Source organism: Bos indicus, chromosome 29, assembly GCF_029378745.1.
Source record: "Bos indicus isolate NIAB-ARS_2022 breed Sahiwal x Tharparkar chromosome 29, NIAB-ARS_B.indTharparkar_mat_pri_1.0, whole genome shotgun sequence".
Lineage (NCBI taxonomy): Eukaryota > Metazoa > Chordata > Mammalia > Artiodactyla > Bovidae > Bos > Bos indicus.
In genome coordinates, this window is record NC_091788.1 from 46,001,645 (window position 1) to 46,025,041 (window position 23,397).

Here is a 23,397-nt window from a genome sequence, read left to right on the forward strand (position 1 = left end):
TGGCTCCGCTGGGTGGCATGAGCTGAGCCCTCTCGCTCCAGGGGACCCACTCCAGCCCCAGACCTTTCCCCTGCTTTTCCCACCTCCAGGAGCTGGCCTCTTCTCCTCTCCCGTCTCCTCCACAACTTCTACTCTTACAGGTGCTGGTCATTTTCTCTAGAAGCTCTCCTGCCTGGAATTTTGATTGAATTCTCAAACTCATCGCGCCACCCCCACCTTGACCCCTGTGGTCACTGCCAGTGGCGTGCTGCACCCCTCTGCCAGACTGTGGCAACCCCCCTCCCCCCGCCAAGGACCAGACACCCTGGTTTTGCACACAGCACTTAAACGTGAAATGGCAGGTGTCCCATGCTTTGCTTCGACTTTGAGCAGTGCCTCCCTGAGCTGCAGATTTGGTCCTCATCTGGGCGGCGAGGCAGAGGGCAGGATTACAACCTCCCTCACAGCCCTGCCACTCAGGTTGTGTTGCCAACTTTACCATGACTCTGCTCCCTGGGATGCCAGCAGCACGGAGCAGAGCTTTGTGATGTCTGCAGCCCAGACTCTGAGGTGTGGGCTTTCCTGAGGCCCTCCACCCTGACCTCCGAGGACAGAAGTGCTCTGACCACCCATTCCGTATGGTTTAATGTTGGAGGGAAGAGAAAGGTAAAGCAGGGTTTGGAGGAGTCGCCCCCAGGGCAGAGGGGGCAGCTTGGAGATAGGGGGTCCAGTTCCAAGCCTGGCACCACCTCAGCCTGGTAACTCTGGGCAGGTCGCTTTCCTCTCTGGGCTTCCACCTGCCCTGCTCTCCTGGTCAAGGGAGGTGTGGGGGCGGGGGGGTCTCTGCAGAAGTAAGGCTGAAGAGAGTGGGCCCCAGGGTGAGAGGACTCTGTCCACAGGGCCCCCACCGTCACTGTGGGTCCTGGCCAGGCCCCAGGCACATTGCAGTGGGGGCGAGGAGCCCCAGCCCCGCTGGGAGGGGCAGGCCTCCCTGGTCCCTGTCGGCCTGGATATTGGGGAGGGGGTATGGTGTTGGTCGGGCCCTTGGTTGGACAGGGCTTGAGGCTCCAGGGTACAGGCCCTGGTAGGTGAGGGGCGGGTAGGTGGCTGGGGCCAGCAGTGCCTCAGGGCGGGCCAGCAGCTGATGGTGGAGCCTCGCGGGGATCCTGGAGGTGAAGGCTTTGTTGGGGTCTAAGGGGGGAGGGCGTGGTCTGAGTGGACCCCAGGCCTCCCCTCACGCCTTCAGCCCACTGGTCTAAGAGCCTGCTGCTCTCCTTTCTCAAGTTGCCCAGCGCTTAGCCTCTGTGCTTGCTCTTGCCTCTGCCTGGAATTTCTTCCCCTCCTCCTCCCTCCTTCTCAGTCCTCCAAGGCCCAGCTCAGGAACCGCCTCCTCCAGGAAGTCTACCAGACCTCCACCCTCACCCCCTACCACCCCTGCTCTCCACAACTAGTCCCTACCCAACTGTTCTCCCTGCCCTGGGTCCAAAATTGTCTCAGACATTTCTGCTTCCCCTCTCTGTCCACACAGATGCCTGGTGAGCTTGCTGAGCAGTCTACAGCTCCTTCCTCAGGGCCCTGTGGCCCTGTCCCCTCCCTTCCTTCCCACTCAGCGGGCTCCAGTCCCACAGTGTCTGTGGGCCTGGGGGCTGACCTTTCTCCCGCTCAGTGGAGCCTTTCAGCAGGCGGGGGCTGAGGCTGCTGCGACTCCGGGTCGGGACGCTGAGCAGGGGCCGTGGAGATATAGGCCTGGAGGTGGGGCAAGCAGGAATGGGGGCAGGGGTCATGGTGGGGAGCCCGTGGAGATGTAGGCCTGGAGGTGGGGCAAGCAGGAATGGGGGCAGAGGTCATGGTGGGGAGCCCAGGGCAAGGGTCATGGTCTGAGTCAGGCAGTGGGACCCCAGGACAAGCCAGTGGCTGTGAGCCTGAAGGAAGGGTCAGGAGCTGAGACCTTAATAGATGCCTAGGGATAGAAATGGGGTGAGAGGATGGGGCCAGACGGTACCAGGAGTCTGGGTCACTCTCCCGAAAGCCCTTGGCAAAAGGATTGCTGGCAATTTTCAGCTGGGTGATCTGCAGAGGAGAGAGTGTAGTTAGAGGTCAGCCTTGAGTTGGGGAGAGGCTGTGGGGCCCCAGGCTAGCCACCCTCTCCTCCCTGGATCCCCGCAATCTGGAGGCCCTGGGCCTCTCAGTCCAGGAACCACAGAGACAGTGGGCGTGAAGGCAGGGGAATGACTGTGGGCTGATGCCCATGGAGTCCCAGAAGGAGAGATGAGCAGGGCTCTGTGCGCCTGTCGGGCCTAAGAACCTGGTACTTCAGTTTCTCCCACGTGATGGACTAGGGGAGTCAGGTCGGGAACTGTGGCCTGACGCACCTGGTGGTTCTGATACGCCGTCACGGCCGTGAACTGGGTCTCCGCAAAGATGAAGGACTTGAAGTTCTCCTGGGCATAGCGCTCGCTGTCTTTGCGCGGGTCCACGAAGACCACGTGGAAACGCGGCTGGTAGCGGTGCATGGAGTTGAGGATGATCTGTGGGGCGGGCAGGCGGCGGCAGCCAGCCTTCACTGAGGCTGACGCCCTTCCTCCAGGGCCCCCCACCCCCGCCCCGTCTCATAACTGCTGGTGCCGCGTGTGAGGTTGCGAGTCTGCAGTTCTGAGTCAAAGGCCCCTTTGTGTCTGAGCTTTCAGGAGGCTTGGCCTCTCTCACTCCCACATCCCAGCCATCACAGGATGGTTTGGGATCTGACCACCTCTCCTACCCTGTGGCCTCCACGCCGCCCAACCACCACCATCTTCCTCCTGGATTTCTGCAGCCACCTCCCAGCTGCGCTCCCTGCCTCTACTTGGTGCCTCTGCCTATTTTCCACATAGCAGCCCTCATGAGCTGCAGCTCAGAACCACCACCCCCCATCCGTGTCTCCCACCCCACACAGAGTAAAGATCTGAATCCTCTCCACAGCCAGCTGGTCCTGCAGATCAGCGAAGGCCACCCCTAGTATCTCTTCCCCTCCCGCTGCCGCTTCTCGCTCCACTCCAGCCACACGGAGCCTCCTTGCAGGTCCTCTGACTCCCCAGTATCCTCCTGCCTCAGGGCCTTTGCACTCGCTGGCTCCTCTGCCTGCCATAGCTCCCTCTTCTATATACACAGGCTCCCTCCTCCACTCTATCAGACTTCTCTTCAAATAGCCTCAGTTGCCACCTCTGTCTGAGACCCCTTCCCTGTTTCCTTTTTCTCCTGACATCAGCCTGATCTTTGCCTTGGACAAAGTGTCAACGATGCTGTGTTCCTGCGTTTGTGGTGGGCCTGGGCAGTTCCCTCTGCTGTCCGACCCCCTGGCCAGGTGGAATTGGGCATCAAAGCCCCAGCCGGTTCTGGCCCCAGGCTTCATCACACTCAGGCCCCAGTGTCCCCTGTCCTGGCCCAGCCCCTCCCCACGGTGGCCCGGGCCTCACGTGGCCGTTTTCATCCAGCAGGTTGTTGGTCAGCTTGAGCTTGTCAAAGGACACAATCTGACGCATCCACTGCGCGCCCTTGGCCGGTGAGTCGGGGTGGAAGTGCACGCGGCCGGGCGTGGCCGGGTCCGCCTTGCCCGCCACCAGCCAGGCGGAGCTGTGGAAGGCATACCTGGGGACGGAGCGAGGTGGCGAGGGCGCCCTGACTGCACCCCAGGGCGCCTACTTCGTCTCTCTGCTGCCCCCACCTGGAGCCAAGACTGACGGGGGTCAACATGTCCCCTACTGCCCACGTGCTGGCCCGTATGCACAAGAGGAACCAGAGGCTCCAGAAGGGTGTCCGGTCTGGGGTCCCCGCAGTCACGCCTGCCGCCCCGGGCTAGCCCCCTCCATCCCTGCCTGGCAGGGATAGACCCCCTGACATGGCTCCGACTGGCCCCTGTTCACCCAGGGAGCGGGTGGGCTTCTGCTTCCCCGTCTCAGTGCCTGAAGTCTAAGCTGCAAGCCCCAGACCTGTATCTCTTGTCGTCCAAAGGCACAAAATCCATGAGCAGGGCGTAGTCAGCCAGCGAGTCCATGCCCAGTATCTTCACCTGGAAGGTGGGGAACATCCTCCTGCGGGAGGGGGTGCTCAGCAGCCCCGGCATGGTTCCAGCCTGTCCCCCCTCCCACCACCCCCTCACGCCCCCGTGCTCATACCTGCCCGCCTTGGTGACGATCATCTCTGTGCCCAGCTGGTTGAACTCTTCCCACAGAGCCTTCATCTCCAGCTGAACCGTCACACTGGACACACGTGGGTTCTTGGGGCCCTGCTCAGTGGGCTCAGCCACCGCTGGGGCCCCTGTGGAACCGGTGGAAGGGCCTGATGGTAACATGGAGTCTGGCTGGGGCTCCCAGCTGGAGCTGGTCGTGGGCAGTGTGTAGGTCTCTGAGGGGGCAAATACCCCAAGGCTAGCAGAGAGGAAGGCTGGGGAGAGAGGACAGGATGTGGGCCTTTGGCCTCTGTTCTCCTCACCCCCCGCCACTCCACCTGGCCAGCCTTCATCTTTCAGGCTGCACTAAGATGCCTCTTCTTCCAGGAAGCCTTCCCTGATCGCCAGGCCTGTGTTCCCATAGTATCCCTAACTCAGCATCACTTCATGAGGTAAATGTTCACTTAAAGCTCCTGGAGGCCAGAGACAGGACCTGTCTGGCTTCCCAGGGAATCTTTGTGCCATCAGGAGGCTGTGTGGCCTTGAGCAAATTATTTCACCTCCTGGAACCTCAGTTTCCACATCTGTCCCAAGGAGTTCTTAAATCTGTCTTATTGAGCTGACATGAGGATTCATGAAGATACACACAGGGCCTGACACGCAGTAGGCCCTTCAGAAAGGACCTTGTTATGGATGATGGTACAGGTGGGGTTGTGGGGGGGTGGGGGTGGGGGAGTCTTTCTCAGTTCTGTGCAGACCTGGCTTCCTCTTGCTGCTTAAGGAACACTGAGCTGAAGGAGATCCCCAAATTACTGTGAATGACTCTTACCTATCTCTGACCCTGAAGTTGTGTTAATCACTCAGTCACGTCTGACTCTTTGTGACCCCATGAACTGTTGCCCACCAGGCTCTTCTGTCCATGGGATTCTCCAAGCCAGTTTTAACATCTTTCCTCTCTGGCCTCCTCACTTTTTTCTTAAGAGCCCCTCTTTTGGGCTTCCCTGGTGGCCTAGTAGTTAAGAATCCAACTGCCAATGCAGGGGATACGGGTTTGATCCCCGGTCCAGGAAAATCTCACGTGGCACAGAGCAACTAAGCCTGTGTGTCGTAACTCCTGAAGCCCACGGACCCTAGAGGCCGTGTTCTGCCTGAAGAGAAGCCACCATGATGAGAAGCCCAAGCACCACCACAAAGAATGACCCCTGCATGCAGCAACGAAGACCCAGAGCAGCCAAAAATAAATCTTAAAAAGATAAAAGAGCCCATTTTTGGTCTGCAGTCCTGGCACATGGCTTGTGCAAAAGTTTGCCATGGCTCCATCCTTCTTATTAAAAAAAATTTCTTTTAACTACAATGAGATACTTTATACCTACGAGGATGGCTATTACCAAAAACCAAAGCAAGTAACAAAAACAATAACCAAAAGAGTGTTACACGTGTTGGTGAAGATGTAGAGAAATTGGAACCTTTGTGCATTGCTGGTGGAATGTTAGACGGTGTAGCCCCTGTGGAAGACCACTGATGGTTCCTCAAAATATGAAAGATAGAATTACTACAAAAAGTGGAAGTGTTAGTCACGTCTGACTCCTTGAGTCTCCTGCATTGGCGGGCAGATTCCTTACCACTGTGCCACTTGGGAAGCCCATGTCTGACTCTTTGTGACCCTGTGGACTACAGCCTGCCAGCTTCCTCTATCCATGGAATTCTCCAGGCAAGAATACTGGAATGCCCAAAAGAACCAAGAGCAAGTAGCTGAACAGATACGGGTTCATTGGTATTCAGAGCAGCATTGTTCGCAACAGCTAAAATGTGGATGCAAACCTAGTGTCTGTCCACTGATGGATGAATGGATAAGAACGTGTGTATCCAGACAAGGAAATATTATTCAGTCTTTGAAAGGAAGGGTATTATGATGCAGACCATGACATGGATGACCCTTGAGGATGTTATGCTAAGTAAAACAAGCCAGTCACAAAAGGACAAAGACTGTATGATTCCATTCATAAGAGGTGCCTCGTAGCGAAATTCATAAACAGAAAGTGGATGGCGGTTGCCAGGGGCAGGGAGAGGGAATGAATTAATGTTCAATGGGGACAGTGTTTCAGCTTTGCAAGATGCAGAAAGTTCTGGAGATAGATGGTGGTGATGGTTGCACACCAATATGAATGTGCTTAATGCCACTGAACACTTAAAAATACTTAAAATGATAGTTTTGATGTTATGTTTGAAAAAGTGAAAAAGAAACTGTTAGTCGCTAGTCATGTCTGACTCTTTGAGACCCCATGGACTCTTGTCTGCCACGTTCCTCTGTCCATGAAATCTCCAGGCAAGAATACTGGATTGGGTTGCCATGCCCTTCTCCAGGGGATCTTCCCGACTCAAGGATCAGACCTGGGTGTCCTGCATTACAGGCGGATTCTTTACTGTCTGAGCCATCAGGGAAGACCCATGTTATGTATATTTTAACACAAAATTTTAAAACTAGAAAAGACATCCTGAAAAGCAGACTGTTCATTTCTAGCAGCCCCACATGGGTTGAGAACCTAGTAAAACTGTGTGATCCCCTGGGCAGAGGTAGAATTATGGTGCTGGATGGATGGATGGATGGACAGATCCATGGATGGAGGGAGTTTCCTGGGATGATCACAGTTTCCTGTGATGAGTTGACAGGCGGGCAGCACCTGGCCAGAGCCAGTGCATAGCAGGTACCAGGTGAGAGTGTGGGGTCCAAGGTCAGTGGCCCCATCCTCAGCAGCCCTGAGAGCCACGTGTGAGAAGTGGCACCTCACTAAAGTCCCTGGAAGCTCTGCAGTCTGGGGATGGGTGGGTCTTACTGAAAGGGGACGGGCCATATCAGGTCTAAATCCCCCAGAGATGAAGGGTGGATGGGCCGATGTCCCCCATCACCTGGACCAGGCCATCAGGTGGGCAGCTGCCCATCACTTAGCTGTCCTGCTGGGGCAGGTACATTATCCAGATAACCAACGCCAGCCCCAGCGTCTTTGGTGATGTGTCCCAGGGGAAAGAGGCTCATGGTTTTGCTGGGCCTGGGGGCTTCGCAGGCTGGTTACTGGCTCCCCAGTCTTCTGAGCCTATACCCTGCCCCTCCTGGTTCACATGCTGCCCTGTGCAGCCCTCAGTAACTCTGGGGAGGGGCCTGTCCTCTGCCCACTTCCTCTGAAAGCCAACACCTCTTGATTGCCAATTTCCACCGACATGGAGTCAGATTTGGAGGGGAAGTTGCGGCTCCTTGTCCACCTTGATACACAAGGGGTGAGGCCCATAGAAAGGAGGGGCCAGGCCCAAGGTCCCCCATGCCTGATAAGGCTTTCACCTCCCAGAAATGGCTCTATCCTGCTGCCTATCAGCACTCCCACATTTGCACTTGGATGGCTGCATGGGCCCCGCCTTGGTGGGGCCTGAGGCCTCAGCCTGGGCTGCCTCTGCCCCATCCTCTTGCCCAGGCCCTGGGTACAGTAGGGTTTCCCTGGTCCCCTAAGCTTAGACCCAGCCCCACCCCACCCACCCCGGAGCTTGAACCCACTTGTGGGACTGCCTTGGCCGCCTGCCCCTTACCTGCCATGGGACAGCCCGGACTTCCGGTTCCTGGAGACAGTGGTTCAGCTGGGGCCCCTGCCTGCCGCCCCGGTGGTCAGCCTCTCCTGGTCTCCCGGTCCATCGGCAGCACCGCTCGGTGCTCAGGCCCTCCCTCGGTCCCCAGCCTCCTGGCAGGTCTGTCCTTCCTTCCTGGATCGTCTACGTCTTGGTTCTCTCCTCAAGCCAGGCACCTGGTCTCTGCAGGTGGGACCTCGGCTCTGGGGTGTGCAGAGCCCCTTCTGCAAGCCACCCTCAGACTGGACTGCTCGAGGCCCCGGGCTGGGCTCCTCCAGCTGCAGGCGCGATGCTGTGCGGGAGGAGGGCAGGTGGGGAAGCGCTGACGTGGCGAGGCCGCCTCTCCCCCTCCCGGTCCCTGCTCCTGGCTTCCTCCCCTCCCATTGGAGCCCCCCAGCCATTCCTGATCAATGGGCCCAGATGCACGCAGGGCCGGGGCCCATCTCCAGGACAGGCTGGGAGATCCGCAGGGGTCTGGGCCCGGCTGAATGGAGGGGCCAGGGCTGACAGGGCCTCGGGGAGGTCGAGGAGCTGCGGTAGAAGCATGGAAGGCTGAATGGCAGAGGCGCTGCCCTCTTCCCGGGACCCAGACCCCTGACCGGGAGCTGCTGTCATGCAATCACCAGGCACCTTGGGCCGGAAAGGCAAGGGGGCAGCAGCCACGTGTATGAGCAGAAGCAGAGTCCCACCCTGGACTGGGGGGTGGGAGGCCAGGTCCTCCTGACCGCTCAGCCTATGAGCTGTGACACCGGCAGGACCTGACAGCCCTGAGCCTCGGTTTCCCCAACTGAACTAAGTGCATAATCGCTTCTGCCTGGGATGGGCTGGCCCCGCCTGGGGGGTGCAGTAAGCTGTCCCCATCTTGGCTGATGGTGCCTACACGGTCCCCACAGGGTCGGGGAAGGCTGGCCCAGGTCAGAGGCCTTGGGGGCAAGTCCTGACCGGGCACCTTCCCCAGCAGCCCCTGGCTATCTGGAGTGGGGCATTCAGGGAACATGCAGATGGCCAGTCAGAAAGGGAGGGGGGTCCCCCCACGCTGCTTCCTGCGGTGTGGCCCAGCGCAGGTCATCGGACTAACCCTGGGTTGGCCCACTCTAGGGCCCTGGCTGGGGCACCAGGCTCGAGAGCGCACTGGGCTGGGCCTAGCGTGCCTGATCACGGTTCCCAAAGTCGACTGGACCCCACAGCTCCTCCACAGTCGAGCTCTGGGGACAGCGTGACACCCCGGCCCCTCCCGGACCCACACACTGGGGGCAAACTCTCCTCCCTCAGCTCAGGGGGGCTGCTGCCTCACCACCACCCCCGCCGCCCCATGCCCCAGGTCCCTGGGGCCAGGCTGGGAGGAATCCCACCGGGAGAGTGAGGGCCAACCCTGGCACAGACCCAGCCCTGGGGTCTGCTGCTGGGCAGGATGCGGCAAGTCCTCTGCCCTTGTGAGGGAGAGTCCCAGAGGCTCCCAGGGGCCGCCTAGTGAGGTGGAGCCATGCTACCCTGTCCCAGGAGCCACGGTGGGGCAGGGGGGAGATGGGAGAAGTGATGGGGTTGGCGCCCCCTCAGCCTGGACTCCCAGGGGCCTGGGGGCCTACTGGCTTCTGGGGTGTGTGTGTGTGTGTGTGTGTCTGGGTGTGTGCGTGTGTGTGTGCGTGTTTGCACTAGCCTTTGGTCTGTGAGATGGGAAGCCTGCCACATGTATGTGAGCTCACTGGCATGCCAACCCATGGGCACACACAGACTCAAGACTCAGTGACCTGCCACCACTCGTGTGCACAAGTGCACATTCTCCTCTGCACAGAAACACATGCTGTCTCTTACACGCATGCGCGCACACACACACGCAGGCACGCCTCCCTTCTGCACAGCCTCTTCCCCAGCCGGTCCGCTCTTCCTGCCCGAGGCACCTCCTGGCCCCCTGCCCCCTCATCCATCTTGCCTGCCAGCCTGTCCCGGGTGCCCCCATATCCTTCACACCTTCTCATCTCGCTGCTCAATAGCAGGAGGCAGCGCGGCAGTGGCCGCGGGGAGATGGATGGGCCGGGTGAGGGTGTAGAGGGCCCAGGCAGGGAGAGCTGGGGAGGACGGAGCTCCGGGCTCCTCCAGCCCCCATGTCAGGCAGGAGCGAAGCTCTCAGGCACAGGGGTGGGGAAGCCTGGACGGTGAGGCCATGCCCAGGCCCCATCCCGCCCCGGCCAGCATGGCCCTGTGGTGGACAGTGCAGAGAGTGCCTGGTCAGGACAGAGGGCAGGACTGGGCCTGCTTCCTCCCGGACGCTGACTGTCTCAACCTCCCTGCTGGGACTTCCCCCACCCTACCTGCCCTACCTGTACCTCCTCCCTGCACCCCTGCACCTGGGCAGGTGGTCCCAGATGGGGAGAGCCTTGTTGAGCTGCACCCCTTCCCCAGCCTTGACGCCCCCTGAGTCCCATGAGCACTGGGCTCATTACACACCTGGAAACACGCATCTGGGCTGTGCCACCAGCCACATATGGATCCTTCTGGAAGAAGGGCCAAAGTGCTGAGGCTCTCAGAAAAATGTGTGCTCACCTATACAGCGCCTGGGCAGACATGCCTGGACACCTGCACACATGGGCACACACACAGCCACACACTTCTGCCCTCCCAGATCGACTCTGTGGGCCTGTGAACATAGGGGGTTTGGAGCCCTCCTCTGGACCATGGCCTCCTCTGAAAGCCCCCCCGCTGGCCCCAGGGCAATCTTTCTTCAAGTCCCACCCCCACCCCCACGCACTATGGGATCTTCCCCCTGGGCTGTGATGAAACAGTGTGGGCACAGAGACAGTCAGCCCTGGCCACAGAACACACAGCAGGTCTAAGACCACCCTGAGGCAGACCTGCCCCAGATCCCGAGGTCACAGAGACGGGTCCTCTCCCGCACAGGAGAGAGGACAGGAGCTGTGGACCCCTGGACACCTTCCATTTTATAGAATGGGAAACTGAGGCATGGAGGTGCGGGTTCGGCAAGAAACGTGGCACACAGTGGGGGGCAAAGAGGGGCCCTGGGCTGCAGATTGTGTCTCAGGACCCACTGCTCAGAAGGGAGGTCTGAGGCCAGGCAGGTGTGGCCTGGGTTGTGGGCCCAGGCTGGGGCGGGGGGCCAGTGTGGGCAGGGCAGACCTGGAGAACGTGAGCTTCTCTGTTTGGATGAAGACAATGCCCCTCTCATGGTTGGCGCCGTGTTGATGAAATGGGGTACGCGGTGGGCTCCCCCTCACAGAGCACGTCCTCACCACTGAACATCTGGAAGATGAGTCACAGTGGCCGGAAGGCTTGGTCCTGGGAGAGGACCCAGGGGCCAAGGCTGCTGGGGCCAACCTCTGCCCTGGCCCCAAAGGGGGCAACCCAGCAGGGACTGCCAAGAGATGCCCCTCACTGATGGCCCTGCCCACCTGCCCCTTCACTTCCTCAGTCAACGCAACGGGGTGTCTGCTGAGACGCCAGCTGGCTGTGTGTAGAAATGGAGACCCCAGTTACCTCAGAAAGATGCTTGCCCTTGTGTGCCCTGGTGGTCACAGGTGCGGATGGCGAAGTCTGGCTTCAAAGCCTTGGTATCTGTGTGATCTTGAGCAAGGCATTTAACTTCTCTGGGTCTCAGCTTTCCCATCTGTAAAACTGGGATTATACGATCTCCTCCTATCATCCTGAGGTTTAAATTAAACAGCTAATAGTGCTTAAAACAGGGTTTGGGGGGAATTCCCTGGCAGTCCAGTGACTAAGACTCAGTGCTCTCACTATGGTGGTCTCAGGTTCGATCCCTGGGGAGTTGAGATCCTATAAGCTGAATAATCCGGACACATAAAACAAAACAAAACAGAACAAAAACCAGTGTCTGACACGTAGTAACTACAATATAAAAGTGTATTAAATAAAATCTTAAATTGTGGGAGAAATCACTCAAAATCACTATTTAGCATCTGCAGAGAAGATGGGTCTGTAGCCCCAAACACTGAAAGGACAGCGTTTCCTCCACCGTAATGTTACAAGTAACGTAACACCTCAAAATAAAACCTGAAGCTGTAATAAGAGCAGAGAAGTCCAGCCAAGTTCTGACTTTTTCTTGTCACTGTTATTTGGTCCTTTAAAAAGGATCATATTTTTGACATGTCAGCCTCTTCCTAATATTTCTCTTTGCACCCCCATTTTGCTGTGCCCTCGGCGGGAGGCTCGGCTTGCTGTGGGAGCCAGATCTCTGCTTCCCCAGGAGGGATGAGCAGGGCTGACGAAGGAAAGAGGTGGAGGCCCCTGAGATGGAAACCCACGGAGGAAGCTGCTCCGGCTGGTCCCTGGGCTCAGGAGCACAGGGCGGGAGGGCCAGTGCCAACAGCTGGTCCTCGCTGAAGCTCCTCCCACCTCTGAAGGCCAGTTGAGGGGCTTTGCTGCTGTTGTTGCTCAGTCGCTCAGTCGTATCCAACTCTTTGCCACCCCATGGACTGCAGCACACCAGGTTCCCCTGTCCTTCACTCTCTCCCAAAGTTTGCTCAAGCTCACGTCCATTGAGTTGGTGATTCCATCCAACCTTTTCATCCTCTGTTGCCCTCTTCTCCTCCCGCCTTCAATCTTTCCCAGCATCAGGATCTTTTTCCATTGAGTCGGCTCTTTGCATCAGGTGGCCAAAGTATTGGAGTTTCAGCATCAGCCCTTCCAGTGAATATTCAGTGTTGATTTCCTTTAGGATTGACTGGTTTGATCTCCTTGCAGTCCAAGGGACTCTCAAGAGTCTTCTCCAGCACCACAATTCAAAGCATCAGTTCTTTGGCGTTTAGCCTTATATAAGGTCCAGCTCTCCCTGGGGAACAGTTATTAAGCAGGCTAGGGCCCTGCCTCTGGGACTGCAGGACCCGAGGGCCCATGGCGGGCAGGGGTGTTGCTCAACAGCGACCCCATGTGGCGGGCCCTATAGAGCTGCAGCTGGTGGGCTGCCTCTTCTTGCCAACCTCCTCCTCTCCAGTTGTAGAGCAGGATGACCCAGTTCCCGTAACAGCGAGGAAGGGGAGATGGGGAGAGGGAGACGCTGGACTTCCTGCTAATGCGCATAGGGATGCTCACAGAATCCACGAGAGGGTTTAATGAAAGAGAGAGTTCCGTATTTGCCCCTCCCAGCAGGTGAACTGGGTGGTGCCTGCTCCACACCCTCTCCCTTCCACGGTGAGGGAGGAGTGTCCAGGTTGTCAAGGCGCCCCCGCCTGCCTTCCCCGGCACTGGGTCCAGCGTCAGTGCCAGGGTTGCCTGAGCAGCTCCACCCTCTAGGTGAGCCGCCCCCACACTGGCCACGTGCTCGCTGCTGGTGCCTGAGAGGTCCTGCCCCCCACCCCCGGCAGTGACAGGGCCACCGCGGCAATGAGATGGCTGGCATCTACCCGGCCGGGCACCGGCCGCGGGCCCTGGGGGAGCTGCAGAGACCCAGCTTCTCCACCCTGCCTGTGCTGGTGGCCTGCTGCCACCTCGACATAGACCCGGACCTCAGTCGTGTCTTCACCAGCTCCTGAGTGTCCTGGTCTGCTGCTCTAGGGCCCGAACTGGCAGGTGTCCAATCTGAGCCCACCATCGTCCTGCTGGTCTCAAGGCACAGGGAGGGCAAGATGAAGACTAAGCCCCCAGCGCCTACTGGGTTCCCATGCCAGGACCCTGAGGCTGGGTCTCCCCCGGGCAGCTGGTCCCAGGCCTTCTTTACGACCAGCCCTTGTCCTCCCAGGAGGTCTCGGTCTGGCTCCAGAGCCAGCCCAGCAGCCGGGGCTCCCTCCAGTCCAGCCCTCTCTACAGCGCCCAGCTCACATGCTTTCTTCTGTCCCCCCTCCACCTGGACGGCGGGGCCTGTGGGGCCTGTCGGGGTGCTGGCACCTCCATAAGGTAGCTGGCGGGGGTGGACGGGGTTGAAGTCTGAGGCTGGGTCATCCAGGGGGGTGGGGGTCCGTCCTAGCGCCCTCCGGGGATCTGGAGCAAAGGGAGGGCAGACACCTTCTTTAGGTGCTGAGTCCTGCCCCAAGGCCACAGGTGGGAGGCCTTGTACCAAGGCCACTGACACGGAGCCCAGAAGCAAGGTCAGCTCCGGGCCCGACAGATCCCCTTTGTTGCCCAAAGCCTCCTCCCCCCGCCCATCATCACTGTAGGCTTCCTGACCCCAAATTAGGCTAGAATGTGCGCCCCAGCAGTCTCTCTCCACGCCCTAACCAATCACCTAACCTCCTAGCAGGAATTTTGTCTTGAGGCTATAAAACTGGCGACTAACAGGAGAAAACTTTAGGCTCTCCCTGGCCTGTCAGGGGGGCGGTGGGCTGCATTTGCAGCGCCCTCATCATCTCTGTCCCCTGCTGTCCACTCAGTCCCTTCTGCAGTGCTCTGTCCCTGCAAACTCCTTTCCAACCCACGCTCGGGCTGCCTCAGCATTAGGGTCCCAGGCCAGGACCCTGGAGACCCGCAGAGGGAGCACAGCTCTCATTCCTGCTGCACTGCGGCTCGAGACCTGGGCTCCAGAAGCTCAGCGACTTGGCCGATCCCGGGCAGCGGTGGTGGAGGGAGCCGGTGGGTGAGTGTGTCTGCCTGCCTGAGGGTCCCTGCTCCCTGCTTCCTGCTTCTCCCAGGGCAGGGACCTCGGAGACCCACTTTATGAGTCAGAAGCCACAGCCTTTGTTCAAGGGGCCCGCCCAGGCCGCTGGGCCTCCTGGGAAGGAAGGGGGGCCTGATCAGCAGCCCCCAGCTATGGGGGGCAGTTTCTGGAGACCCGGATGCTTCCTGCCAGGAGGTGTGGAGCCTCCTGCTCTGGGAAGGACAGCATTAGGGGGTCCTGGAAAGTTAAGTTCCCTTGGCTGAGGTCCAGCTTCTGTGTCTCAGAAGGTGTTTTTATATATACATGTATTTTTTATTATTAATTTATTTTTTAGATTGAAGGAGAGTTGAGAGGCCCTTAGACAGCAAGGAGATCAAACCAGTCAATCCTGAAGGAAATTAACCCTGACTATTCATTGGAAGGACCGATGCTGAAGCTGAAGCTCCAATACTTTGGCCACCTGATGCAGAGTCGACTCACTGGAAAAGACTCTGATGCTGGGAAAGATTGAGGGCAGGAGGAGAAGGGGATGACAGAGGATGAGATGGCTGGATGCCATCACCAACTCGATGGACATGAGATTAAGCAAGCTCCGGGAAATGGTGAAGGGCCCACAAGCCTGGTGTGCTGCAGTCCATGGGGCCGCAGAGTTGGACACGATTTAGTGACCAAACAACATAGTCGAGTCACAATGTTGTGTTTTATGTATATATTTTTCAAATAATTTCCATTACAGTTTAGCATAAGATATTGAATATAGTTCCCTCTGCTGTATAGTAGGACCTTGTGGCTTATTTTATATATAGTAGTGTGTGTATGTTAATCCCATACACCGAATGGATCCCTCTCCCACTTCCCCTTTGGTAACCATAAATTTGTCTACTACGTCTGTGAATCTGCTTCTGTTTTGTAAATAAGTTCATTTGTACTATTTTTGTGGCTCCACATGTAAGTGATAGTCTGTAGTATTTGTCTTGGTCTGACTGACTTCACTTAGTGTGATAATCTCTAGGTTCATCCACATTGCTGCAAATGACATTATTTCATACTTTTTATGGCTGATTGGTATTTCATTGTGTATATATGTACCACATCTTGTTTATCCATTCATCTGTTGTTGGACATCTAGGTTGCTTCCATCTTTTGGCTATTGTAAATAGTGCTGCGATGAGTATTGGGCTGTATGTATCTTTCTGAATTAGTCTTCTCCAGATATACGCCCACTAGTGGGATCGCTGGGTCATCAGTTTCTCTATTTCTAGTTTTTCTAAGGAACCTCCATACTGTTCTCCATAGTAACTGCACGGATTTATATTCCCACAGAAAAGTGTAGGGGAGTTCCCTTTTCTCCACACCCTCAGAAGGTATTCATAGAATGGAAGGGCATCAGGGAACTGGCACAAGAGCCCCCAGAAACAGCAGCCTCCAGCCCCAACCGAGTGTGCGAGTAAGTGCGTGTGAGCACCCGTGTCTGCCTGTCTGAGGATCTGTGTGTTCACACCTGTGCTAGGTGTACCAACACGTGTGCAAGCCACAGCGGTGAGACCAGTCCGGAGGTGGGCCAGCTATTGCCCCTCTGAGCCCCAGGAAGTAGAAGGACCCCCAGCCCCCACTGGCTCCAACACCCCCCTCCCCGAAAGGCTGTGTGACCTGGGGAGTCGGTGCCTTCTCCGGGCCTTGGCTCCTGCCTGTGAGATGGGAGTGAGGCTCCCTCCTGGGTCGGGACAGCTGAGAGGAGTGAGGGGTGAGGGGGCAGGTGCAACCCTGGAGGACAGACACGGGCACAGCAGATGCTGGCCTGGAGGGCACAGACGTCTCTAAGGACCCATGTTCTTCACTGCAGGTGGGGAGGCTGAGACCCAGACAAACCCAGCTTCCCAAACCAGGTGTGGCTGGAGCCGTTAGAAATTACTCTGTACTTCGGGAGCCTAATTATAGTTCTGACATGAGAGAGGCCTTCCTAACCACCAGGGCTGCTCAGCCTAGGGGGTGAGTTCTCTGTCACCAGACATGTTCAAGCAGAGGGTCAACAAATCTGTCAGAAAGCTGCAGAGGGGACTCTGGTCCTGAAAGGGGCTGGACTGGTGGCCCAGAGGTCTGTCCAGCCGGGCGTCTATTCAGACAAAGCCCCAAGGGCAGGACCTTTCTGCTCCTGGACAGGACCCCTGCCTTCTGGGAGCCACTGAGCACCCGGGGTCGTGGACAGAGACCTGGAGGCTGGCAGGGTGCTCACAGAAGGGTGCAGCTGTGGCTGCCCAAGGCCCAGGTGATCAGCTTCTGTTCGAAGTCAGAATAGGGTGGGTAGCGGATGTTGTTCAGCATCTCCAGGCCCGGGTGGGAGAGCAGGCAGGCACGGTGGTGGGAGAAGGTGTCGAAGGAGAACTTGCCGTGGTATCTTCCCATCCCACTTTGGCCTGCACGGGCACGGAAGTGAGGGTCTAAGGCGAGGCCGAGGAGCCCGCCACCACCACCAGCAGCCCACCACCCAGCAGGGAGCCCAGGGAAAGCCAGGCCACGTGAAGAGCCATTTTGCAGAGAGGGAAACTGAGGTCCTGAGAGGCCAGGGGGCTGGATCAAGGTTGAACCGTGAGTGAAGGCCAAACTGAGCCTTCCTGGGTCTGGCGCGCCCACCTGGGCTTCCCTGGGAGTTGGGGCTGGAGGGTGAAGAGGGCGGGGCTCACCGACTCCCGCGAATGGCAGGGAGGTGAGAGTCAGGAGGGCGGGGCTCACCGACTCCCCCGAATGGCAGGGAGGTGAGGGTCAGGAGGGCGGGGCTCACCGACTCCCCCGAATGGCAGGGAGGTAAGAGACAGGAAGGTGAAGCCCTGATTCCCTGCGAAGTTGCCGCTGCTGGTCCTGTCCAGCATCTGCTTCACTGCCTGGTGGGAGGCGGAGGCCAGGGTGAGGGGTGGAGCGGAGGCTCCGCATTCCACAGCGAGCAGAGGCGCCTCCCCGGTCTCCATCCTCTGCTGAGTAAGTGTCGCCCCTCTGAGTTCATAAAGAGGAGCCCGCGGTCCCGAGAAGTGCCTGTGAGGGTTAGCAGCCGCAGCAGACAGGCAGCCCGCCCGGCTCCGCCTGCAGGGTCTCACCTCTGCTCTACCCCATCCGCCTTCAGGGGCTCTGCACACCCATACAGAACTTTTGCACGGTTTAGGAAAAGAAGGATGTTTGGGGCAGGGCAGATAGAAAGGGCACCTCCTTGTCTGGGTGGAGGCTGCCCCGGCCAGGGCAGGCAGCTGGCCACCCACCCGTTGGTAGGTTCTTGGTGCTGCCCTCACCAAACCCACCCCTGTCTCAGCGGGACACCTGTATTCAGGGAGCCGTCGTCCAATGGCCTGGATTATAGTCACCCTGGAGTTGTCTGCTCCCTGACCCTTGTAAGTGGGCTGGGAAAAGGGAGGTGGCTAGTCTCACCCCTTTGGGCCCCTCTGTTGCCCCCACCTTCGTCCAGCCCCACCTGGCTGCTGTTGGAGAAGGCGTAGAGGGCCAGGGGCTTCTCCCGACGGTTGATGAAGTCGATGGCCTGGTCCAGGCTCCTCACGTTCACGATGGGCAAGATGGGCCCGAAGATCTCCTCCTGCATCACCGGCTCGGTCTCCTTCACGTCCACCAGCACTGTGGGGGCTGCCCGAGACAGGGGCCGGCTCAGCCCAGGGGCAGGGCCCTGTGGTAGGCGGGGCCTCTGGCGGGCGGGGCCTATGGTGGGCGGGCCCGCGGGCTGTCAGGGGCCAGGGACCTGGATGTCCCAGGGACGGTACTCTCCCCGCAGCCCCCGGGAAGTGACCACGAGGGGCTCCCCAGCCTGACCGGGGCCCGTGGGGCCCAGAGAACCAGCCTTGGTCTCACAGTCAGAGGGTGACCCTATCTTAGACCCCAGAGTCTGAGGCCCCAGGTCCCAGCCTGTTAGACCCTCGAGTGGTTCGGCTCAGGAGACCAGGGTTCTTTGTTCACAGCAGAGCGGACGCTCAGGACGGGCAGTGGGAGCTGAGAACCGGAATCGTGGGCACATAGCACCTGGCATTGTGTAGCCCCTGGAGCAACAGATCGTGGGGCTGAAGTTGGGAAGCTGAGCCTAGAACTCTGGGGTCTGAGCTTGGAGACCCAAATAATCCTAAAGGAAATCAGTCCTGAATATTCATTGGAAGGACTGATGCTGAAGATGAAACTCCAATTTATGGCCACCTGATGCGAAGAACTGACTCATTGGAAAACACCCTGATGTTGGGAAAGATTGAAGGTAGAAGGGGATGACAGAGGATGAAATGGTTGGATAACGTCACCGACTCGATGGACATGAGTTTGAGCAAGCTCTGGGAGTTGGTGATGGACAGGGAGGCTTGGCATGCTGCAGTCCATGGGGTCGCAAAGAGTTGGTCACGACTGAGTGACTGAACTGAACTGAGCTTGGAGAACTTGGGCCAGAGTGTGGAGTCGTGGGGTCGTGGGCTTAGACCCCAGCAACAGGAAACACCAGTGTCACAAAGTCGTGGTACCAGGCTGGGCTGTAGCGGTGGGGTCGTGGGAGCCTCAGAGCCCAGACTCAGGGCCCAGCTGTGGCCCCCAGTGTGGAGGTGCCTTCCCTGGGGTGGGGGTGGGGGTGCGGCACAGTGGCAGGGAGGGCGGGGCTCACCGATATAGAGATCGCTTTCATCACTCTGGCCGCCGATGACCACGCGGCCGCAGCTCAGCAGGCCCCGGAGCCGCTGGAAATGCTTCTGGCTGATGATGCGGCCCAGGTCCGGGGACCTCTGGGGGTCGTTGCCATAGAAACGGGTGATGGCGCTCTGCAAGGCGGGCACCAGCTGCGCCTGCATCTCGGGACTGCACAGGACATAGTCGGGGGCCACGCAGGTCTGGCCGGTGTTGAAACAGCGAAAGAAGGCCACCCGGTTGGCCACGGTCTGGGGGTCGCAGTTGTCGTCCACGTAGCAGGGGTTCTTGCCTCCCAGCTCCAGCGTGACGGGCGTCAGGTGCTTGGCGGCAGCAGCCATGACAATCTTGCCAACTCGAGGGCTCCCTGGGGACATGGTATTTGACTCACCTGCTCTTGGCCGGATGGTTCAGGCACCACCTTCCTGGCTCCATCCTGGCTCACCCACTGGGGTCTGTCCCCGCCCTGCAGCCCCAGGACCGCACCCTGCCAGGCCCACCTGCCCCAGATGATTGCCATCAGGGATGCTCCACACCGCTGGCCATCGCCTCCTCCCTGCCCCGCCTTCTCCAGCCTCTTCTCCAACATCCCTCTTTCCCCAGGACACCAGCCGGGGCCCCCCTCACCCGTGAAGAAGATGTAGTCGAACTTGTGCTCCAGCAGCCGCCCCGTCTCCTCGGGCCCGCCCAGCACCACGGCAAAGCAGCTCTGCAAGGGGGCGGGAGGGATGCACGGCTCAGGGGACCCTGCAGGATCTCCCACTGGTGGGAGCGGGGATGTGGGACACAGGCTCACCCTCACCTGGTCCAGGTATCGGGGCAGCACCTTGGCCAGGACCTTCATCGTGCTCTTGCTGATCTCCGAAGGTTTCAGCACCACGCAGTTACCTGTGGGGCGGGGCGGGGCAGGGAGAGGGCGGGGCCATGTGTAGCCACGCCCATCTCCATTCGGTCCTCCGGCCTAGTGCAGCTGAGAGAGGTGCCCTATTGGCCCCGAGGCCACACAGCCCCAAGGATGGTGGCCAGACAGGAAGCAGGCCTTCTCAGCCACCTGGTGCCAGCTCCCTGCTCCTTCCTGGCTCTGGGGGAGGCTGGGAAGACAGGCAGGGGGCGAGAGGGTGGAGGTGTCCTCTCACCTGCAGCGAGGGCGCCCACCAGGGGCCCCAGGCTCAGGTTCAGGGGGTAGTTCCAGGGAGACAGGATGAGCACCAGGCCAAAGGGCTCCTTCCGGATGAAGACCGAGTCCAGCTGCGTCATCTGGGGTGTGGGATGGACAGTGAGGCCTCGCTAAGGATCACCCCAAAGCCCACCTCTCATAGCCCTCGACCTGCCTGTGCAGTGGAGTCCCCTCAAGGAGACCGCGGTCCCGAGAAAGTCAGTGACTCCCCCAGGGCCTGGGCCGGGCCACCCTGGAGTTGTCCCACCTGGCCAGAGGTCTCACCAGGTTCTTGGCCCCTGGCTCGTCCTTCATCCAGGTGTGCAGGTTCCTGAGAGCGAAGTCGACCTGGTTCTGGCAGAGGATGAGCTCTGAAACTTCCGAATGAAAGGCCGTCTGTGGTGGAGGTGAGATTCAGGGGTTAGGCCTGGGCGGGGTCGGGAGGGGAGCGCATCTAGTGCTGGAGGTCCCCAAGAGTCCTCAGGGTAGACACGGAGACAGTCTCCAGGGTGAGCACAGCCAGCCCCTGGGAACTGCAGTGAGGAGCATGAGTCCTGGGCTCTGCCGCTTTCTGGCTGTGGGACCTTGGGCAAGTGACTTAACTCTCACGTGCCTCACTTTCCCCATCTGTGACATGGGACAGCAGTCAGACCTGCCTCACAGGTTTACTGTTGACGTAGAGCAGCTAGCAGCCCAGGGAAGACTCTGCTGAACCACAGGACTGAGCTGGGGATGCAGCTGGCTCTAGCCCCCACCCCTGCCCTCCTCACCCACCCCTGCCCTCCTCCCCTCACCCCTGCCTGTCCTCACTCACCCCTGCCTGCTCTCACCCACCCCTGCCCTCCTCCCCTCACCCCTGCCCCACCCACCTTGTACAGGTCCTGAGCCAGCGCCTCCTGCAGAAGCTGCTTGTTCTCTTGCAGGAAGAGGCTCAGGCCCTTCAGCTGGGCAGCCCGGAACTTGGCCGGCCGCGTGCGCCCTGAGACGAAGGCCTCCCGCAGCCGCTGCAGGGTGTCTGCGAAGGGGTCCATCCTGCTGGGTGGGGGGCAACGTCGGTTGGGGTGCCCCCACCTCCACCACCCCTCCAAGGCCCCTACTCGCACCCACGTGGGCCCACGGACACCCTCACGGGGCCTCGAGGGGTTCTTTGCCTCAGAGACCACAGAACTTTGCAGTGGCAGAGGGGGAAACTGAGGTTGGGGTGTGCCGCAGGGCCCCGGAGCATGGGACTGTTCCCTGTGCCCTGGGGAGGTGGTCCTGGAACAGGGAGCAATGGGGTGGGCGGGGCATCCGTGGGAAGGCGCAGCTGACAGCCTGGAGCCTTGAGCCCATCTGGCCTTGATCTGACACCCAAGGGAACCCTGGCAGGGCTGGGAGGGGAGGGAGATGGGGCATGGGGGTGGGAAGAAGGAGCCCAGGAGGGCCTCTGAGGGGAAGTACCTGGACTTGGAGCAAGAAAGGGCTCTGAGCACCCCAACCAGGGCCCCAAAACCATACCATCGCCTGTGCCTCCAGGTCTCTCTATCTGAGTGTCTCTCTGTCTGAGTGTCTCTCTGCCCATGTCTGTGTGTGTTTCTCTGTGTCTGTCTGTGTCTCTCTTTTCTTCTGTGTGCCGATGTGAGCCATCTACCCTCAGGGTCCAGCAACATCTCACAGGCCTGAGCCCAGGACCTCTGCCTCAGCACTGACCATGGAGTGAGGCAGGTTTCAGCGTCCCCACTGGGCACCCTGCACCTCCCCCTCCTCCTCTCCCAGCCTCAGTCTCCTCATCTGGGGAGTGGGGACAGACTTCTTCGTGGGCGTGCACAGCACAGGCCTGGCCTGGGAACACCAGGGACATGGAAGTCCTGCTGGGTGGGAGGGGGAAGGCTGGCCATGTGGGTGAGGCCCCTCAGCAGGTGGGCAGCGGGAGTTCAGCTCTTAGGGGGAACCCAGGACCTGCCTGCTCCCACCTGTGGTTGGCAGGGCAGGTATCCTGGCCCTTTCTTGGGCTGGAAGGGGACCCGAGTTGTGCCCTCCCACAGCCAGGCCCGGGGTGGTCCTACCTAGACCCCTGTCCCTGCTCCAGATGGCAGAGGAGCAGAGGGAGATCAGGAAGTCCCACTCAGGCCCAGGCTCGGAGCCAAGACAACCAGGGCCATTTCCTCCTGAGCGTGTCCCGGAGCAGCTGGGACTGCGGGGCCACCTCTGGCTACCCGCCCTGCCCACCCTCGGTCCAGGGTGGCCAGGAGCACTCTTAGGCCTTCAAGTTCCAGAGCTGCCCCAGAGGCGCCAGCATCACCCGCCCCACCCAGCTTTCCCTGATGGAGTTCCGGTGGCGCCTGGTCCCATCGGCCCAGCTCTGGCTTTGTCCGTGGCTCTCTAGAGCCTCTCTAGGGCTAAATACCTCCAGAATGAATCAGCCCAGGGACCACATCCTCAGGCCCACCCCACCATTGCCCAATCAAATGAGGAGGCAGATGGCTTGGTGGGGCTGAGGTCAGCCCTTGTTTAGGGGGGTTAGGGATAGCCCTAGGTTTAGCCCTCCTCATGGGGGCTACATAGCAGCTTCAGTCGTGGGTCCTGTGACTCCACAGTCCCTCCCCCACCGGCACCGAAGTGTGCTAGTTTTAACCACTGGATTCCCAGGGAAGTCCTGCCCTGTACTTTTTATTGACTTCTCAACATCTTTCAGTAGCTTCCAAATTTTCTACCATGAGAATGCAACACTCCCAAAATCAGAAATGAACAGTGAGTGTTGTTTTTACAAGGCACTGCCCCCTTTCCCTGTCCCAACCCCTCCAGCACTTCCTGAGCACAGCCCAGGTCACACCTGGCTGGCCCCTGTCTATCCACATTTTCCCTCGGCCTGGGGAGCCTCCACCCCCCAGGTGTCACTGGGGTCTGAGGTGGGGGCATGGAGCGGGGGTCAGGGCAGCACGACCTCCCTGCGCTGAGCCAGGCCCCAGGCGCACGGACCCCCAGCCCTGGGGGCCCCATGGGGTCGGGATCCCATTTGTCTTCCCCACTCCCCCACCCTGTGCTGCTGGCCCGACCCCACATACCCTGGTGTGGACTCCGACCCTGGATGCTTTGCCGAACCTGGGCGCTTTGTGCCTGACATTCTGCCTCCAGATGTGCGCTCTCACCCTGCCTCTGCCTGTGCAGTCCCCCGGATGCCCTGTGCCCACGTCTGGCGGTGGAGAGGCACCTGAGTGACAAATCACCAAACTGAAGCTCCAGCTAGTCTGGCCTCCTGCTGATTCACACACAGCTGGCCCCCGGAACAGGTTTGGCAACTCCAGGTGACTCCAGGTG

The 23,397-nt window shown here is 59.4% G+C and overlaps 2 protein-coding genes across 3 annotated transcripts; both read right to left on the minus strand.

The window, feature by feature from the left end:
• Window positions 1-626: 626 nt before the first annotated feature.
• On the minus strand, window positions 627-7,341 carry TBX10 (T-box transcription factor 10). The gene is made up of 8 exons (XM_070782809.1): window positions 7,296-7,341; window positions 4,131-4,398; window positions 3,945-4,046; window positions 3,432-3,603; window positions 2,352-2,507; window positions 1,982-2,049; window positions 1,631-1,725; window positions 627-1,170 (listed from the first exon to the last, which is right to left on the minus strand). Exons 1-8 carry the CDS (start codon window positions 7,339-7,341, stop codon window positions 890-892), a joined length of 1,188 nt encoding a protein of 395 aa, XP_070638910.1. The 3' UTR covers window positions 627-889.
• Window positions 7,342-14,746: 7,405 nt separating this feature from the next.
• On the minus strand, window positions 14,747-23,397 carry LOC109554325 (aldehyde dehydrogenase family 3 member B1-like). 2 transcript variants are annotated; one of them, XM_070782479.1, is made up of 10 exons: window positions 23,145-23,397; window positions 20,970-21,132; window positions 20,386-20,496; window positions 20,081-20,201; window positions 19,747-19,832; window positions 19,572-19,653; window positions 18,925-19,311; window positions 17,752-17,918; window positions 17,025-17,173; window positions 14,747-16,708 (listed from the first exon to the last, which is right to left on the minus strand). In XM_070782479.1, exons 1-10 carry the CDS (start codon window positions 23,201-23,203, stop codon window positions 16,582-16,584), a joined length of 1,452 nt encoding a protein of 483 aa, XP_070638580.1. In that variant the 5' UTR covers window positions 23,204-23,397; the 3' UTR covers window positions 14,747-16,581. The 2 variants fall into 2 exon arrangements, with proteins under 2 accessions (XP_070638580.1, XP_019810268.2); XM_019954709.2 differs by having other exon boundaries at window positions 14,749-16,708; window positions 17,074-17,173; window positions 23,145-23,387.